General features: G+C 50.1%; 1 protein-coding gene across 1 annotated transcript; it reads left to right on the top strand.

Annotated features, from left to right (window-relative positions):
- Positions 1 to 6,182: 6,182 nt before the first annotated feature.
- On the top strand, positions 6,183 to 6,569 carry EI90DRAFT_2932538 (uncharacterized protein; the record flags this gene model as incomplete). Its single annotated transcript, XM_039055071.1, has 1 exon — positions 6,183 to 6,569. A coding segment is annotated over one exon (387 nt), but the record flags the coding sequence as incomplete, so codon positions are not given.
- Between the last annotated feature and the right edge of the window lie 11,061 nt (positions 6,570 to 17,630).

Raw genomic sequence — 17,630 nt, 5'->3', positions numbered from 1 at the left:
CCTGGGTGTCCTGTTGCCTGCATGTCATGGTGGAGCTGCGGGTCCTTGGGGACATATATTCTTCCCCTGTATACGACTAGCTCCCCCTGTCTCTCCCATTCATCTGACCTAACCGTCCCTTCTCCGAGTTCTCGCATCGCCTTCACCACGCTCTCATCCAGGTCCCTTGCTCCCCGGATCCTCTCGAGGATGGTCATCTCTTCTCCTTCTATGGAGATTGCCTCCATCGCGCAGGTTTCGAACCAAGTTGGTTGGAGGAGTGTCAGCCCCTCATTGTCATCCTTACCTCTTGGGTGGTCAGCATGGCATGAGAGTGCATCCGGTTTCCCCATGAGCTTTCCTGGGTGGTGGATGAGGGTAAAGTGGAACTGAGAGAGGAAGAGCGACCACCATGCTCGGTGCCGGTTCAGGCGCTGCGCAGTGCGGAAGTACCCTAGATTGCGGTGGTCGGTGTAGACATCAACCTTCTCCTCTGCTCCTTGCAGAAAATGCTGCCATTCCTCAAGGGCGCACACTATTGCGAGCATCTCCTTGTCATACACCTCATAGTTGCGTTCCACATCTGTGAAGCTTTTTGACATGAAGGCTACTGGATGGAATTCTCCATCTGTCTGGAGCTGAGAGAGGATGGTGCCGGTTGCGAAGTTGGAAGTGTTGCACTTGAGCTTGAAGTGGCCCGTGTCAGTGGGGAAGGCGAGGACCGGGGCGGAGGTGACAGTGTCTTTGAGGGCATGGAATGCACGGTCCTCATCTGGTCCCCAGGCTCAAGTCTTCATCTTGCAGGTTAATGCATGGAGGGGGCGGGCTATCTCCGAGAAGTCTTTGATGAACCAGCGGTAGAAGTTGACGAACCCCAGGAAGGACTGCACCTCTTTGACCTTAGTTGGAGTTGGCCAGTTGAGGACTCCGCGGATTTTCACAGGATCCATTGCGACGCTGCCCTCGGCGATGATAAGGCCGAGGTATTCGATTCGGGTCCGCTCGAACTTGCACTTCTCTGGCTTCAAGAAGAGCTTCCTTCTTTGCAGCGTTTCCAAAACCTCGTGGACAACCTTCCGGTGTTCTTCCAGGGTAGCAGTGAAGATCAGGATGTCATCCATGTAACAGATGACAACCTCCCGGTCGATGAAGTCTCGGAGTATGTCATTCATCATGGTCTGGAACGTTGCTGGGGAGTTGCATAGGCCAAAGAACATGATGGTAGGCTCAAACAGCCCCCAGTTGGTCGAGAACACCACTTTCCATTCATCGCCATCCTTGATGCGGACGTTATTGAACCCCCAGCGGAGGTCTAGCGCCGAGAAGTACTTGGCATTTTGGAGGCGCACAAGGACATCCGAGATGAGGGGGAGGGGATATGAGTTCTTCACCGTGATCTCATTGAGCTTGCGATAGTCCTGGACCAGGCATAACGACCCATCCTTCTTCTTGATGAAGAAGACTGGTGCCCCTATCGGGGACTTGGATGGCCATATGCGTCCATTCCGCAGGTTCTCGTGGAGGAACTCGTCTAGTTCCTTCTGTTCTGGCCTTGACAGGGGGAAGGTCCTCCCCCTTGGGAGTTTGGCCTCTGGTGCCAGGTCTATCGTGTGGTCCCAGGGCTTCCGTGGAGGTAGCTGGTCGAAAGCCTCTTTCAAGAATACATCTCAGAAGTCCTGGTACTGCTCTGGCACCAGTGCCTCTGTCAGAGACCAGGTTGAGACGAGGGAGTGTCTCCGTGACGGAGGGCTTCAGCCTCAGCGACTTGTGCCAGGAGTGCTGTGCCAAGTAACATGTCCATGCCCTAACTTACTAAACTGGCAACCAGAACTGAAAGGGGTAAACTCTAGTCGATTTTATTACTGAGGTGTAACCTATGTACAAGTGGAGTATAAATATTACCGACGAGTCGGGTTACGGGGTTAGCGGAATGGTAGGCGATAACCCAGAAATGGAAAGGAGGGATAGGCCTGAAGGCAGGCTTGCAGGGCAAGCAAGTGTATTGCCCAGCGGAGGCGGGAGTGTGCTAGCGGACGTCGGAGCTGTCCAGAAGCCTTCGGGGCTCCGTACTTAGGGAGGTGTAGGTAATAAATTGAAAAGAGGGGGTGGTGACCATCAAGAGGCACCGAGGTGATTACGGAATATGGGAGCTCCAAGGTTAGTGAAGAAGGAGCGGAGGTAGACCAGAGGGATCAGAGGGAGTGGAAGTCGATGGCCAGGGATGGATATGACAGCCTCAAACTGTGCAGGTTCTGCCTCTGGCTTGCAGGCCTCCTGGGCCATCTGCTGCGATGGCGTCATAGTCGCTCTTAGCTCATGTCCCCATCCTGGGGGAATGATAGCGGCGTAGATCCCATCCCCGGGCTCTATCGCAGGGTCTGAGTCAGCTTGCGCTCATATTGACTGACAGGATGTTGGGCAGTGGGACATGGTGACTTTCTGTCGTGTCCAGTCCACTTCCGGGTTGTGGTGTAGTAGCCATGAGTGTCCTATAATGAGGGACTGCCTCCCAAGGTTCGCGATGGCGAAGCAGGCCCGCTCCATGTGTCGCCCAAATGTCAGGAGGGCCTCCAGCTCCTTGGTTATGGCTCCATTCTCATTTGGGGTTCCATTGACATTGTGGACGGGGATGGGCTGGGGAAGTGGGGTCGTCTCGAGCCCATGTTTTCTGACAAACTCAGGGCTCATGAAGTTCCCTGTAGCTCCGGAATCTAGGAGTGCTGACACGGAGATGCTGGCGAGGGACATTAAGGCAGTCAGCTTCACAGCGAGGTTGAGGGATCTGGGAGGCTGTTTGGACAACATGTAGATGGCAGGTGGCGGGACCGCTACCTCCGGTGCCATTTCTGGGGCTTCTCTGCCCTTGCTGGTTGAGGACACGTTTTTCCTCTTCTTCTTGGCGATGACTCAGTGGAATTTAAATATCGGTGCTGGGTTAGGTGCCTCATGGTATCTACACAAGCTTGTACTATCGCCTGCAGGCGGCCGGGGCGCATCCCTCACCGGTCACCGTCCTGAAAATCCTCTTGGGCCTCCACTTCCTGCCCTTCTCCCTCTGTCCCTGGTTCGTCTACCAGTTGTCTCCTCAGCCCCTCCATGAGTGCTCTGAGGTCTTTGGGGTGCATCCATCTGGCTCAGCGGGTTTTCGGTTGTGGGCAATCCCAGCGATGTGCCCTGGTGTGTTGCAATTGTAACACAGCCCATTTTGCCTCTGGTCGATCCTTGAGCCGCCGAGGTCCATGGGTTGTGGCCCTGCTCCTGCCACAGGGCAGGGCGCAAGGGGCTGGGGTGCGGCAGTGGCAGGTAGGGGGCATGGCTGCGGGAGAGTGGTAGGGAGTGGGGGTCTCAGGGGCAAGTGGGGGCCTGGCAGGGGCTAAGCGGGGTTGCGTCGCCTGGAAACGCCGCCACTGGTTGTCGAGGAGGGTGGCCTCGCGTTTCCACTCAGCCCAGGTTGTTGGCATGGGGTGGAGGCGGTAAATGCTCTTGCGGAGCCGGGAGTTGATCGCCTGTTCAAAGCGATCCACTAGCCCCATGTCCCCTAGCCGTGAGGCGGGTCCGAGGATCTCAAACTCCTGGATGATCTTATCCACGGAGTCGCTGCCCTGCCACAGAGTGGCCAGCTTCTGTCTGGCTGTGGCCTTGCGGTTCGGGTCCTGGAACATGGTGTCAAGTTCCATGTTGAACTCATCCATGGCGAGCCGGGGTGAGCCCATCGTCAGTAGTGCGATGGTGCGCTGTGTCACCCACACCCCTGCAGTCCCTCCCTTCATATAGGACAGGACACAGAGGATCTGGGAGAGGGTGTTGGGGAATTCCGCTGCTCGGACATGGAAATATATGCCGCATTTGGCCTTGAAGCGGTCAAGGTCTTTGGCTGCTCCAGAGAAGGCAGTGGGGGTGGGTGACTTTGGGTGGTTTGGGTCTGGGGGTGGGTGCAGGTGTTGGTGTGGGGACCGGTGCTGGTGCAGGCACAGTTGAGCTTGGCTCTCTACGATGGCCTGGAGCTCTTGGAAGCGGGACAGCAGTTCATTGTACTGCTCTTCGGTCACCATAGTGGGGGAGGCAGGGGAGATGAGGTTGAAGCCTTCTTCTGCTGTCAGGGACAGCTCCGAAAGCGGCAAGGTCCTGGCGTGCAGGATAGTGGCTGTGCATAGCGGTGATCCCGTTGTGGGGTGAGCGTCCCCAACCACTTAGTCTGAAGTGGGAATGTGAGAAGAAGGCTACTTCTTTGGTTCCCACTCCAGCTGTTATTATATACATGCGGGATTGGTCATGTGGGGTGCACCATGTCACCCTTGCACACAGCCATGGTTCTCCGGGTGCCTCCATGGGAGATCCCAAGAGGGCCCACTGTGGGTGCAGGGCAAGTGCGGTGGCAGTAGCAGCGATGTAGGGATGGTGGGGTGCAGGAGGGGAAATGGGCATGCACGCTGGTGGTACATTGAACAGTGGGAAAGGTGGTCCATGTAAGAGAGAGAGAAGGAAAGAAAGAAAGAAAGAAAGAAAGAAAGGAGAAAGGAAGAGGGAGAGGAGGGGGAAGTGGTGCGGAGCAGGGAGGCGGAGCGGGGGTCAGGCAGGGCGTGCCAGGGCATGCCCTGACACATCATCACTCTGTTCCCTCTCACTTCTTATTGTTTCATTGCCACCATGTTTACTCAACCAACCTGCCATATGTGAATCAGACATGTAAGGGAGGTGGTGTTAGAATGGATGTGGGATGCTGCGCTTCCGTGCTGCATGTTGCCAGAGCGGCATTATGTTACAATATTACAATATCATTCGACTTCAACATGAAGAGTATAGCATGTGTTTTGTGGCTGTGTTGATTGATTGATCAACACTTGATTGACACTACCTTGACTGTGAGATGAGTACATGGTGCTGTCAGGGGACAGACCCCGGGTCCCCATGACCCCTCTCTCTATAGCCCACAGCCCTGTGTGTAAACAGCCTATCCTAAGGCATACCCTGCTGTGGGTAAGAAAGTGAGAAGAAGGTTAACTTCTCACTTTCCCACAGTGGCCCAATATGGCGAAAACTTCCGGGGATACCCGGAAGTCACATGAAGGTAGGATCTGGGGACCGGAGCATGCGGCGCACGGATCATGCGGCGCAGGAAGCGCACATGGGAAGTGGAGCGGGTCCGGGCTAAGTCAGGGTATGTGCCCTGACAGGTGCTGTGATTTCTGCCAAAAAGCCATTTATCTTGGAGGTGGTGGGATGATGAACCACATCCGGAAATCACCAGGCTGCTTTGTGAAGTTCCAAGAGTTCACTGCTGCAGATGTGCAAGCAACTCTTGATAAAAGTGATAATCCATCAACTTCTCAAGAGGAAGGGGATTTGCTTATACAGGCTGGATCCTCCTCATCTATGGAAGTTGATCCAGAGCTTTATTCCCCATTTGGTCCTCCAGCTACCGATCTAGCACAGGCTGTGGGATGACCCACCTCCGGACTCTGACAATGAATCGAATATGGAATCAGTTGCCTCCGACATGCTTCCTGAGGATGAGGAAAGTGACTGGGAGGACGTGATTGGATCTGAGGATCTTTTCACATTCCCTTTGGGTGTGATTGATACAGAGGAAAGAGGCTTCAGTTATGAGCACTTTTCAGATGCAAGGACTCCATGTAATGCCGAGCCACTGAGGACAAAATGGGAGGAGAGATATGAAGCGGAAAGACCAAACCCCCATCTTCCATGGGCAAATCTCAGTGAATGGAGACTGGTTGAGTGGTTAGTGGGCCAGCAGCTCTCACAGAGAGCCATTGATAACTTCATAAAAAATTGTTGGGTATGTGACTGAGTCCCTGTGCACCAGTATTGTGGTGCTGATGCACCTAATTCAGACCCAAGAACACCCAAAACAACTGAGCTTTGGGTCTGCAAAGGAAATGTACAACAAATTTTCATCAATGGATGGGGCCCCAGCTTGGCATGCAAAAGAGGTCATCCTCTCTGATGCCCCCACTGAGCCCCAGATCCTGTTTTATCAGGATGTGCTTGAGTGCTCTGATCACATACAAAATAATCCTAGCTTTTCAAATGCATGGGATTATGAGCTGCAGCACATCACATATTCTGACACAGACATCCATGTCTTCCATGAGCCTTGTACAGGAAATTTATGGTGGAGGTATTAGGTGTGTGTTTAATTATTGGCATTTTGCATCAACTTATACTGGGAGTAGGAAGAATCCCCTGATGGGACAATGATCCAGGGTGTCATTCTTGCAAGTGATGAGACTCACCTTACAAACTTCTCTGGATCAAAAGTTTTTCATGCTGTCTATATGACACTTGGAAATATCCATGGTGACATCCGATGGCAACCTGATAGTGGTGCCTGGCTGCTTCTTGCAATCCTGCCAACATCCTCCTTTACCCAGACTGTCCTCACATACACATCTCCTCAATCACATGACAAATTGACCAAGAATGAGGCAGCCACCCTTCCAGGGATTCTTAAGCATCAACTCTTCCATGCATGCATGAAAATAATCACTGCACCACTTCACCCCTCTCAGCATCCCCACCCAGTTCTAGGCCCAGACAGAAATGTCCGTATGTGCAGGAGCAATGCCTGATTGCTTGTGTTGCAGCAAGGTCATGCCCTGTCTGCTGTGCACAACCACGTGCTGATGGAACGACAATTCGAGACCATTTGACTGCCAAAAAACGTACTGGAGCATCCACCTTGTGTCAGGGACTTGTCTGGGGTTGAGGGGGCCTGGGTGTAGCATTGCAAGAGGGCTAGCGGCTCTCTATGCTGACTAAGCTTGTGGGGCCAAACTCTCCAAAACTCCTACTTCTTGACTAGACTTCGCTACGCTCTCGATCCTTAACTCCGTGGTGAGTTCTCTGGGATTTCCGCAAGGTCCGGGCTCAGAGTCCACTACTCACTTGTTGTGAGCTAGATCACTGCCCTTATTCCTACTGCTGGAATTCCACACACTCACACCCTCTCTAGCACGTCCTAGCACCTTAGAGAAATTTGGGGGAGGGGAGAACTTCCTTTCAAAAATCCGGTATGTACAGGATTATAAGAAATAATTATTTTTAGAATAATTGATGGTGAATATTGGTACCATATGGCACCTGGGTACCTTATTAGTCGAAATAATAAAAAGGGTAACAGTAACAATAAAAGAATATCAATCAATATCTGAAATGATGGCAAAATATGAAAATAAAAGAAAATAAACGATTTCTCAACGGATCTATGGAATTAAGGACCGAAATTAAAAATGTGGCTGAATGGAACTATTACGCAGCCAATGGGCATTTTTACCAATTTATTAGTCGCCGTGGGAACGAGTGAGGCTGGAATTCTGGGTCGCTGCTTGAGATTCCCACGCCTGCACATGCCCGTGCCTAACTTGCCCAACACAGAACTCTGTCAAATCTCCACCGATTAGGACGTTCTTGATATCGTCGGAATCGTACGAATTAGCACTATTTTTAGATACCAATTCCGTACCGAGTTGTTGCATGAATAAAAGGGGTTTTCTAATCGTGAATGCAGGTATCCGAGCCGAGTCTGTGCATGGGCGATTATCCCGCCTACAGCGTCCGGGGCTGAGAGCCTGGCAGGGGGCAGATCAGGTGTGCATACTGACAGGCCCAATGCAGGACAGTGGTCCCTGGCCACTGAGACTGAAGTGGAAAGTTGAGAAGAAGGCTACTTCTTCGGTTCCCACTTCAGGTTCATTTATATACATGCGGTGCCATGTCACCCTTGCACACAGCCGTAACCACCTGGGTATCTCCGTGGGAGATCCCGAGGGCATCCGGTGCAGGCGTGTGTACTGGGCACAGTGGGAAGTTGCCCGAGGTGCCTGGTCCAGGTACATGGTGGGTGTGCGCTGCAGATGGGTCAATGGTACATTGATACAAAGAAAGTCGTCCATGTAGAATAAAGAGAGAAATAAAGAAGAAGTAAGATAGGCAGAAAGTGAGGAGGGAAGAATGAGGAGGGAGGAAGGGAAAGGGGGAGGAGGTAAGGAAGGGTGGACAGTGGGGTACTGGGTCAGGTTGGGCCAGGTGGAGCCGGGTCAGGCAGGTGTGCCCTGACACCTGCATGTGGGACTCGGTGGGATGAATGGCAGCTGTGTGTAGCGGTGATCCCGTCGTGGGGTGAGCGTCCCCAACCACTTAGTCTGAAGTGGGAAGTTGTATTATCATTAAAGGGGAAAAGCTATGGTACTTACCTGAAGTGGGAAGTTGAGAAGAAGGCTGCTTCTTCTGTTCCCACCCCAGGCACTATTATATACATGCAGCTAGGGTCACGTGGAGGAAGCCACGTCATCTCTGCACACAGCCGCACCTCCCTGGGTGTCTCCACAGGAGATCCTGGAGGTGGCCATTCAGTAGGCAGGAGTGTGTGTGGCGTGTGCAGCAACCAGGGGGGCAGGGTTAGGTATGTAGTGGTACATGGAGAAGGGGAAATCAACCATAGAATAGAAATAGAGAGAAAGGGGGAAAATAGAGAAGGAGAGACGGGGAGTGGTAGCAGAGTAGTGCAGTACGGTGCGGGGTCAGGCAGGTGTGCCCTGACACCTCCTCCATATCATCTCAATCCTCCAGCTCCTGATGATTGATGATTGCATCTTGCAAGAGCTTGAAAAGCATCTGGAAGCAATGTATTCCCATGCTGATGAGCTTATCAACCTTGGCATCCAAACTAATCTTTGGATACCAAAACTCATGGCTCTGGCACACTTCCAACAGGATATCATTCTAGGTGGGGTTCCAAGCAATTGGAGCTCTGAGACACCTGAAACCCTCCAAGTGCTACCCAAATCACTCTATGATCAAACAAACCACCGAAATTTTCAACTCCAAATGATATCAATGCTGACCATTTGTGAGAAGGAAAGGGTGCAACATGAGTATGTGAGGTGGTGCTCATTAATTGCTGAGCCACGACTAGTACCACACAATGATGCACCACAACTTTCTAGCATCAAGATTGCAGATAGGCCCCACCAGGGTAATATCTCTATTGAGGTGGTTGCTGGTTGGAGGCCAGAACTATCAGACCTCCCATCAGCAATTTGCCGATATCATCATGAACAGCAATCACAATACACAGCTCAACCTCGTTTTGTCTATACAATTGATTCAGAGTGGTTCCCACAACAATACAAGGGTTTGGATCTTTGGTGGTCCTATTGGATCACTGTTCCTGCTTTCAATCAGTTCTACAAGGCAGAAGCAAGGGTCATCAAGTGCAAACCAACTGGTGGTTACAGAAGTGGGGTATTTGATTCTGTCTTTGTCCTTGTCCATCCTCAGCACAATGGAATTCACAGTAAGGGCTGTTTGCAGATACCCTAACCCACCCAATACTGACATGACTTGGCAATGGCAGAATATTGTCCAGCTCAGATTCAACTCATCTTCTGAGCATCAAGTAAAACTGGTGCTAGGGAGGGAGCTGAGCATCATGGAAACAAGCTATTTGCATATGTGCTGTGGTACACTGACATACCAATCAGGCTTTCATCAGGAATGTTTCCTGTAAAAAAAGATCTTGATCACAACAATCAATGGAGAAGTGCCATAATTCCACTAAATTGTATCATGTTCCATTGCCCACTTCACCCATCAATAATTGGAGAGTCTGCCCTTGGTACTACAGCTGATGAAATTTTTGCATCATCAACCCAATTCTATATCAACCCATTTTCAAGCACCCAATTGTATCAGCATTTGCATTTGTAGGCCAATATACTAGTATAGGCTGAATGACAAATCAGAGCATGGTGCCAAAATAACTCAGCATATTCTACTGCATAGTGACATGAAAACTGTTCATTAGTAAAAGAGCCCAAGGCAAATGAGCTCTATGAGCCCACTGAGCTCATAGAGCTTTTGGAGTGATGATGGCTATTTTACATACATTTACAGAAACATATATGCATATTATCTTTTCATTACTGGGACCAAAATAACTCAGCAGGTTCCATGGAGATGGGAAGACCACAAGGTCTATGAGCCCACTGAGCCCACTGAGCTCATAGAGCTTTTAGAGCTTTTAGAGCTTTTCAAGTGATTACAATTGCTGTGATACATGCATTTTCAAAAACATATATATGTAGAGGGTGGACAGCACAAAGACTCAATTTGCTCTCAGAGCTCTCAGAGCTCCATACTGAGTTTGCTGATGTAGGAATGGAGCGGAGGGAGGCAGAAGATCCAGGATATGGCAACAACTCCCCAAGTCCTGACCCTAGCAAGGCAACCCCAGTGAGTCTGAAATGAGGGCCAAGAGACAGCTAGGGGGCACAGCACTCCTTTAGAGTTGCTGAGGCCAAATGCCCTACCCTTGGGCCTTGTTCACAGCATCACGGCCATCACAGCCTATAGCGGCCTGCAACGGTGACCTTCAGTGCTGTCATATCCATACAATCCCGACCTCCGCTCCGGGCTCCCGGAACTCCAAACTCCGACTTCTGGAGCCCTACTTCCCTTCTGTCACCTTCTCCTTGCCGACTCCCAAGAGGTTATCCCACCTCCGGCTCGGACACCACCTTCAGTCCGACTCCGGAACATTCCGGGTCCGACCCCAACCACGACACCTTCCAGATGAGTATGCAAAACCTATGCTCCCGACTCCGGACCTCCGCTCCGGAATCCTGTTCGTGTCTCTGTCTCCAGAACCTCCGGTCTTAGCTCCGACCTCGGACTTTGACCCCACCTCTGCTTATACCCATTGTATTGGTTAGCTCATTCCATTTAATTACCTTTGCCAATATTCCGGAGTTTGACTTCCGAGTTCGGACTTTCCGGACTTACGTCGGACCTTGCAACTATTGCATTGCTCCATTCAGTTCCGCTATTCTCCCTCATTCCTATTTGGGCTACTGCTTCCTTTCTATTCAGTCAGCTAGCCATTCCCCACTCCCAACCTCCTTCCTTCCTCCTTGGGCCTTGGCCCTTCATTCCTCCTTTGAGAAACACCATTGGGTCAAACCCTTGACCCTTGGTGTAGTTCCTCTTTCCATCTCCCTTTGTCTCCTTTTGTCCTACCCTCGCTCCTTTTGATTCCGGACCCCTCCTTATATACAATGTACATAGTAACTTGTAACCTCAGTCCGAAATCGACATGAATTCCCCCCAAGAGACTTTCCCTCTGCTAGATCTGAAATTAGGGACCCTAGGACAACCAGCAATGGCACAGCGCTCCGCATGAGTCGCTGAGGCCGAGGTCCTTCCACGCTAAGTCTCCGATTCCACTCCAGAGTCGTCCGAATCCACCCATTCTAACAGGGTCGGTCCCTGACACTCCTCACTGAGTCACTGAGGCCGCATCCTTCTTAGAGCCTCTTGTAACACCCAGCAGACTTGGGCTTCCTGGAGAAGGTTTGGTCCACTACCGGAGCTCTTGGAACCCCTCTAGTTGAGCCCTGTCTGCCCCAGGATTGTCGTGGTTTTGACAAAGGGCCACACTCACATGTACCTAACAGAAGCCACAGGATTGGACCAAAAACATGACCCTCAGTTTGGGACCAATCAGAAGGCTACAGTCAATCACAAGTGATTATTTATATGTTAGATTTCACAGGACTTCCCACAACCCTTCTATTCAATGGTTAGAGTCATGCATATGTGTGGCTGGTGCCAAGAGAGAAAATGGTATCCTTTTGACAACCACAAACTCCCATCTGTGCTACTACTGTAAGACCACTGTGCCACCTTGTATCAGCCTCTGTACATGTCTCAGTATCCCTTGTTATGGGTCATCCCTGCCTGTGGTCACGACCCCAGACCACCTCCATAGGTATGGCAGAGGTTGTCACAGATAGGGTTTTACAGTAACAAGGACATCAAGTGTTTTGGGTGATTGTGTTGATGAGCAACAATATGATCCCAGAGCTGGACTATAAGTGTGAAGCTCAGTCTCAGCTAATATGCATGAAGAACTAATTGTATTACCTATACTGTACCTACATGACCAGGAGCCTGTCACGCATCACACTGGCCTTGCAGCATGGCTCAAATTGGTCCTTTGTCACACATCACACTGGGTCTGAGGCTCTGGGTCCCTCGTCATGCTGTGAGTATGGTTTCAGGGTAGCTTGTGACATTTTCAATTCAATTTTTCAATTTCCAAAAAAGGCAATTATACTTCATGAATTAAAAACAAAAAATCGCCATTTGACACTTTTTGTGGATTTTTGCAAGAGGGGAATTTTCAAATGTTCAAATTTAAAATATATGCTGCCTGCTTATTTTGTTGTGCAGGAAAATGCCAACTCATGTGTCATGCCTCTGGAGATGTGTCATGCCTTGAAGGGCTGCTTGCAGCAGGCTCTCCCTTGTCACGCTCAAACCTGAGGCGGCTCCTGGTCATGTAGGTACAGTAAGTGTCAGGTATCACTGTCAGGGCACACCCGCCTGACCCGGGTCCACCCAGCCCCACCTCACCCACTGGCCTGCTACCTGTCCCTGTCCCTCCTCCTTCCTCCCCCTTCTCCCCTCTCCCTTTTCTCTCTCTCTTCCCTTTTCTTTATTTCATTCTTCCCGTCACTCTCTTTCTGTTTATTCCTTCTATTTACATGGACCACTTTCCCTTGTATCAATGTACTGTTGACCTGTCCGGCCCAGGCACCTCGGACAGCCTCCTGCTGTGCCCAGCATGCACACCTGCAGCAGATGCCCTCGGGATCCCCTGCAGGACACCCGGATGGCTGCAGCTGTGTCTGAGGATGATGTGGCACCCATCATGTGACCCAAACCGCATGTACATAGATGTACCTGAAGTGGGAACTGAAGAAGTAACCTTCTTCTCACCTTTTCCACTTCAGTCTGAGTGGCCAGGGACTGCTGTCCCACTTTGGGCCCACCAGTACACATGCCCACTTTTCACCCCAGGAGGGTCCCTCTGCCAGGCACTACATGCGGACCCCCTCTACCCTGGATGCATCCCTGACAATCGCCTGAAAACCTAGTTGTAGATAACGCTGAGGTTCCAAGCCTCAGCGGAACATAGGGCTACAGTTGTGGACATGCAAAGACTGGAAATTTAACTCAACCCGAAATTCTCACGGAAAATACCTGAATTTGTCATCAAATCATCATAATTTAGCAATAGAAGTCATTATCCATACTCAGAAGCCCAAAAACAAGCATTTGGTTTTTTGTCAGACTTGAAAAATTTGCGGAGTGCTAAAAAATAAGCGCCCAGGTGCAATCTGGGGCTCATTTTGTAGCTTTGATGGTCTACATGATGATTATGGAAAATTGGAAGCAGGAGGAATTGAACTGACATGTGAAAATCAATTTTAGTGAAACAACCTGAATTGGTTCCGACCCGACTGCAAGCGCCCATGCATGCCACCAATAGCAGGCAGCATAACTTCAATCTTCGAACAACCTATGGAGGGCATTGAATATATTTCAGACTCAAGTGAAGATAATGATGACTGGAGCCCCTACCTTCACTGAAGCAATGCATGCCCGGGTGTTCCTTTCCTGGCCTCTGATGATGAAGACACCGAAGAATATGCTGCCGACTCTGGGGGAAATGCCACACTGGAAAATTTTTCAAGGAGAATCAGCGCTGCACGGACTCTTGTTGAAGAGCTGACATACCATCCAAAGAAGGGAAAGTATACAAATAACACAACAGTGAATAAGAAGATGGACACAGAGCTGAAAAAAAGGGGGGGAGGTGAGTAAAAGATAAACATAAGTTTAATCCAAGATCCCAACACGGACTTACTATGGTAAATTGATTGTAAATTCAGAACAGTGTGGCAAAAGGGGCGGTCCATCGTAGTTTAGTGGTTTTCGTGAATTTCGTTCATATTCCCTGATTCCCCTTTGTATTATCACATCCTAATCCTCCATATGTATTGTTCGTTGTTATAGTAGGTCGTCCTTGAGGATTTCATATTTTTATGTATTTTATTTAGGACCCTGGACCTCTTGAAGCTGTTTTCCTGCGCGTTTTCAGGTTTCTAACTTCATGTCCCTATATCTCATTCATTTCTGGATGTTTTCTCACGTTCTTGGTATCATAAATTTTCATTTATTCCCACCTTTCCAATGGTACTAAGGTTGTGTCCTATTTCCTGGTATTTGTTGAGTTAGCGAAAGTTCGCACGCACATTCGATAATCATGTGCGTCATTCCCATAGTCGTTCGTATGCGGGCGCCGTTTCCGTTTAATTGTTCGGGATTTATGATATGCGTGGGTGTTTATTTCTTTCATATGGGCTTCTGTGATTTATTTCAGATTTTTCCCTCATGATCTAAGGTTGTTTTGCACTTTCCGTGCTTTGTTTTGACCGGACTCTCCCTTATTTGGATGGAAATTGGTCTTCGCGATCTGCCAGAGTGCGGATCTCGGTTCCGACGGCCGGTTCCCTGCACATCGCCACCCTCACGTGTCATTACACATGATGCGGATTTCTATATTCCCGTCATGGGTATAACTTCACAACGGCTGGACTGTTTGGGCTGAAAATTTGCATAACTATAGTTCCCCTTTTTTAATAATTTCTGTGTAAATTTCGTTGTATGTTTTAATTATGGATCCTATGCAAACATCGTCTTTTCCCTAAGCTCGGACTTTTGATGTCACTAATCCCGTTATTGGATATCTCATTAATGCATGATCCTTTTATTATGAAAATTTGGGAGGAGTAAGATTGGATCCCTTCCTTTCTAATGGGCTATCAAGCTTGTCTCGGTCGTTACTGGTTAATCTTCGCGCTTCCCTTTTAGGCATTGTCCTCATTTTTGCAGAAGCTTTAGTCATATCTCCGTTGTTTATGAGTAGTTTCCCCTGTAATTACTCTCATTGGGTCCGTTTGGTGGACATCTATATTTCCTATTATAAACACGACTTTGAATTTTGCATTAGTCCCTGAGGAATCCTTGTTCCGTGGTACTTCCATCCTTGGCTACGTGTGCGGACGTGGGAAAGTAGTTTCTGTGGAGGTTCTCTGATTGTTTTTATAGTCAAATCTTGGTCGATTGTCCTAATTCTTGGTTTAATATTTGCTATAAATTCCCCCGAGAATTCCGTCTCGTTGATGGTAAGCTTGAAGTATTTTTGCTATTTTTCTTTCTTTCGATTTATCGTGTGTAGTCATAATAATTCGTAAAAATTCGTAAAATTTGTTAAAATTCGTGTCCTTCTATTTTCTCATATCTACTTGTCATATGAGGTTGTGTGATTTATCTGGCATATTTCCATAATGGGTTTCCATAGTGTGGCCGTTATTTCTCCTACAACGTGGGAGTCGTTCGGCCAATTCTGAATTTTGAATCCGCATGTGAAAACAAACGTCCTTTGATCAAGTCCAGTCATTACCCAGCACACTTACTCAATACCCCGCCCTCATGTCCAAGAATCTCGAACTACGCAACATCGTGTCCTGGGAGGAGGAAGACATCCAGGAGGCGACGGACGACGAGCCTGCCATGATGCAGGCGAAGCTGAATGAGCGGGTGAGGCGCAAGGCGGCCAAAAAGGTGGCCAAGGCAGCTAGGCGGGCGGCTGAGGAAAAGAAAAGGCGTGAGGAAGAGGAGGCCAGGGAGCGGGAGGCAGAGGTGAAGCGCCAACAGGTGCGGGTGGCTGGGTCGTCCAAAGGCAAGGTGAGTAGCCAGTGTCTTTCAAACACTTACTGCCATGCGATCCCTGAGGCTAACACAAGTATTTTTTTTGTTTTTTAGCGCAAGGCCTCAGTCGACCCGCCACAAGCTGCAAGGGAAAAGCCCCCTTGTGGTCGTTGCATCAAGTCCCAGCTGGTTTGCGAGCGGGGCAGGTACCAGGCATGCACGAACTGCACGCGCGCCAGGGCCAAATGCGACTTGGTCACGATTCGAGTGGGGACCGCGACGCCCTCACAGCAAAAGAAACCGCGGGTGATCTCACCCAAGGCACCAGTACACGCATCTGAGGATGGGGAAGATGATATGGAGGACAAGGAGGACGATTGGGACCAGGATGGGGGTGACGTGGAGAAGTGGGGTGAGGTGATCGTGGATGCCCTCAAGGAGCTGACTGACGCTGTGAGGCAGTTGCCCAGCGAGGTCGCCAAGATTATGCGGGAGGAGAGGTCGAGGAAGAAGGAGAAGTCGGAGGGTGGGGGAGCGGGTGACCCACCCACGTATACTTCCCGTGGTGTGGGCACGTCGCCCTGAAGTTCTCTTTTTTTTTTCATTTTTGTATATACCTCCACCATGCCATACCCTTAGTCAAAACATGGCCAGTTGACGCGTGAGCACTCTAAGAAAAGTGAGGGCCCGGCTTGTCAGGATAAAGCACGTGGAAGTCAGAAACCAAGTCAGAGGCATGGCCAAGCTCCATGGCCGGCAACCAAGAAGTCTCCTCGTCCGTCCCATCATACCCGAGCCAACGTACCAGGTACAGTAACTTACAGTTACGACGCCTACGATCCAACTTTGAATCTAGTATTTCAGCAATCTCATACTCAGGTTCACCGTCAATCTCAACGGGCAGAGGCAGAGGTTGTATGCGGTTGGGGATGGTGTTGGGGACGGCCAGTTCGAGTTGGGACACATGAAAGACCGGGTGCACGGCTCTCATAGTCTCAGGAAGGCGGATGGTGCGGGAGTGGGTTCCTGGTGCGGCGATGATCTCAAAGGGCCCGAGGTTCTTTTCTGAGAGTTTCTTTGAGGGTCGGGTGGATCTAAAATACTTAGCCTTAACAAAGACCATAGTACCAACCTCAAAGTCGGGTGCAGGTGAACGTCTAGCGTCTGCAGGGCCCTGATAACGCTGTTGCGCTGAGGACATTTCCTCACATAGGAACTGATGTAAGGAATCGAGATCAACCGAGTACTCTTGGGCGCGTACTGAAGTCAAATCTCGTTCCGGATGGATGGAGAGGGTCGGATGGTATCCTTTGTTGGCAAAGAACGGAGAGACGCCAGTAGTAGCATTAGGGGCATTGTTGTATGCGAACTCAGCCAAGGGCAATAACTCAGCCCAATTGTCCTGCTGGTAGTTGCAATACACCCGAAGATACTGTTCTAACATCTGGCTCATCCGCTTGGTCTGACCATCCCCTTCTGGGTGATAACCCGAAGTGAAGTGAAGGCGGATGTCAAGAGCCTTACCTAGAGAGCGGAAGAAATGGGATACGAACTCGGATCCTCGATCCGAAGTGATGTGGGAGGGTACGCTGTGTTTCGAGAATACATGGAGGAGGAACAGCTTAGCGAGGCCGGGTGCATCAATGGTATCGTGCATAGGAATAAAGACACATTGCTTGGAAAGACGGTCAACGACTACCAGGATGGCTGTGAAGCCAGAGGACGGGGGAAGCTGTTCAATGAAGTCCATGGATATCGAGTTCCACGGGCGACCGGGGACAGGGAGTTGTTTCAGCAAGCCATAGGGCTTGTGACGAGGGACCTTGGCATGGGCGCAGGCAGTACAGGACGAAACATAGTCCTTAACAAATGAATGGATACCCAGCCAAGTGTACTCTCGACAGACCAGATCCAACATGTGGTTCTGACCAAAGTGTCCGGAGAGTGGATGGTCATGCTTGTATCTCAAGATCCTGAGACGAAGATCGTTTGCGTCTGGTACGTAGATACGCTTATCGACCCTTAACAGGCCGTCCATGTCTAGGGACCAACGAGAGTCTGCAGGGATAGGA

The sequence above is a fragment of the Cantharellus anzutake genome, assembly GCF_015039405.1.
Source record: "Cantharellus anzutake strain C23 chromosome Unknown EI90scaffold_53, whole genome shotgun sequence".
Taxonomy (NCBI): domain Eukaryota; kingdom Fungi; phylum Basidiomycota; class Agaricomycetes; order Cantharellales; family Hydnaceae; genus Cantharellus; species Cantharellus anzutake.
The sequence above is the reverse complement of the archived record's forward strand: the minus strand, read 5'-3'. Positions and strand labels throughout refer to the sequence as shown.